Raw genomic sequence first — 1,974 nt, 5'->3', positions numbered from 1 at the left:
TGTGTGCGTGCGTGCGTGCGTGCACCCGTAAAAGATCGTTGTTTGTTGTTCCGCGTTCGTTGTCGCCCCGCGTGCTAACCCCCCGCTCCGCTCCTCCCCCGTGTTGCAGGCATGAAGCGCAAGCGCACGCTCTACGACCCGATCGACGCGTCAGCCGCCGCGGCCGCAGCCGACGCCGCCTCGTCGCTCGCCGCCAAGAAGCCGCGCATCCTCTTCACGGACGAGCAGAAGTACGCGCTGAAGGCGGCCTACGCGCACGACCCCTACCCGTCGACGCAGACGATCGAGGGCCTGGCGACGTCTCTGCGGCTCAGCACGCGCACGGTCGTCAACTGGTTCCACAACCACCGCATGCGGCTGAAGCAGCAGCTGCCTCACCGGCCGTCGAGCGCCGAGGAGAGCGGATCGCGGCTCGGCGACTCCTCCGAGGACCTCTCCAACCTGTCGGGGGCCGACGGAGGAGGCGAAGGAGGAGGAGGGGGAGCGTACCTCGCCGAGTACGGAGGAGGGGGAGGGGCGGCGGGAGGAGGGGGCGAGGGGGAGACGTCGCAGTGGCTGTTCCCGTCGTTCCAGCGCGTCGACAACGGCGGTCGCCGCGACGACGACAGCGATGGCGGCGGCGGCTGGGGCGCGCGCACGCCGAAGACGGAGTCGAGCGAGAACGGCTACGGGGTAGCGCCGGCGGGCGGGGGCGGGGGCGGGGGCGGGGTTGCGGCGACGCCGCAGCACGAGGGCCGGCCGGTGAACAAGCGCAAGGCGCACACGCCCAAGTGGGTGCACCCGAGCGTCAACGAGCGGGCCGTCGTCGTCGACACCAACGATGCCGCCGCCGCCGCCGCCGACGCGCTCGCAGAGGGCGCCACCGGCGGCTCGACGAGCGACTCGCTGAGCGCGCAGACGTCGCCGGTGAAGGACGAAGACGTGCCGAGCTCGCCAGAGGGCGCCGGCGGCTGCGGCGGCGGCGTCAACGGCGAGTGGAAGGACGCCGGCGGCGGCGGCGACGAGAGGAAGTGGACGACAAGCGAGCAGCCGAGCGAGATCATCAACGGCGTCTGCATCCGGCAGACGAGCGCGCTGCTGCTCAACGGCGGCTGCGACGTGGCGGTGGCGCCCCCTGGCCTCGGCAAGGCGGCGACGATGAGCATCGAGAACGTGCATCTGCAGCAGATCGAGCGACTCAACCGCTCGATCATCGACCTCGTCGAGGGCGGCAAGCCGCCGACGCCCCCTGGCAGCGAGACGCACAGCTCGTTGAGTCGGCCCGGCTCGGCGTCGTCGTCAGATGGCGCCGGCGGCGGCGGCGGCGGCGTCGCGGAGGAGCGCATCTCGAACGTGGAGCGGCTCCAGCGGACGATCGAGGCGGCGGCGGAGGACTGGGACGAGCCGCAGGTGAAGAAGCTCGAGCAGGAGACGAACATCGAGAAGATGCAGCAGAGCATCGCGCAGCAGCCCGAGGAGGAGGAGTGGGAGTTCTGATGATCATCACCACCACGCTCGCTCACGACGAGGGGTTGGGGGGGGGAACCGCAGAACTCCGGGTGGAATTCCGGAGTGCCGTATTCCAGATTTTCGCCGAGCGATGGGAATTTCGGACATTCGCAACGGAATGCGGAATTTTGCGACATTCGCGCGCGCGAGCGAGAGAGTTCTATGCGTTCGCGAAGGAATGCAGAGTTCCAGACATTCGTGAAGTGGTGGGAATTTCACATATCCGCCGAGTTCTGTGAATTCCGTACAATAGCTGTGAGAATAGTGTGAGAATTCCAGACACCAATATGAGGAGGGAGAAATCTGCTGATTATCTGAAGAGGAGGAAAAAATCGCGAGAAAAATTCGATCAACGTGTGCGATGGATGCTGTGCACTCGAGCAAGAATTCCCGTTGTTAATTCCCTCGCTACACGAAACCAGTGACAGCTAGTGCAAGCTAAAATCCTGGCTCAGCCGGTCGCGTGGGGGGTCGAAAGGGAGGGGG

At 66.6% G+C, this 1,974-nt stretch overlaps 1 protein-coding gene across 1 annotated transcript in view; it reads left to right on the top strand.

Annotated features, from left to right (window-relative positions):
• LOC106811592 (homeobox protein cut-like) overlaps window positions 1-1,476 on the top strand; it is a gene marked incomplete at its 5' end in the record, with an annotated part of 7,998 nt that extends 6,522 nt beyond the window's left edge. The window contains 3 exons of the mRNA XM_014815284.1: window positions 110-607; window positions 854-1,287; window positions 1,348-1,476. Coding sequence (XP_014670770.1) covers window positions 110-607; window positions 854-1,287; window positions 1,348-1,476 — 1,061 coding nt within the window. The remainder of the gene's footprint in view (window positions 1-109; window positions 608-853; window positions 1,288-1,347) is intronic.
• Between the last annotated feature and the right edge of the window lie 498 nt (window positions 1,477-1,974).

Source organism: Priapulus caudatus, unplaced genomic scaffold (assembly GCF_000485595.1).
Source record: "Priapulus caudatus unplaced genomic scaffold, Priapulus_caudatus-5.0.1 Scaffold554, whole genome shotgun sequence".
NCBI lineage: Eukaryota > Metazoa > Priapulida > Priapulimorpha > Priapulimorphida > Priapulidae > Priapulus > Priapulus caudatus.
Note: the sequence above shows the minus strand (reverse complement) of the source record. Positions and strands in the feature narration are given on the sequence as shown.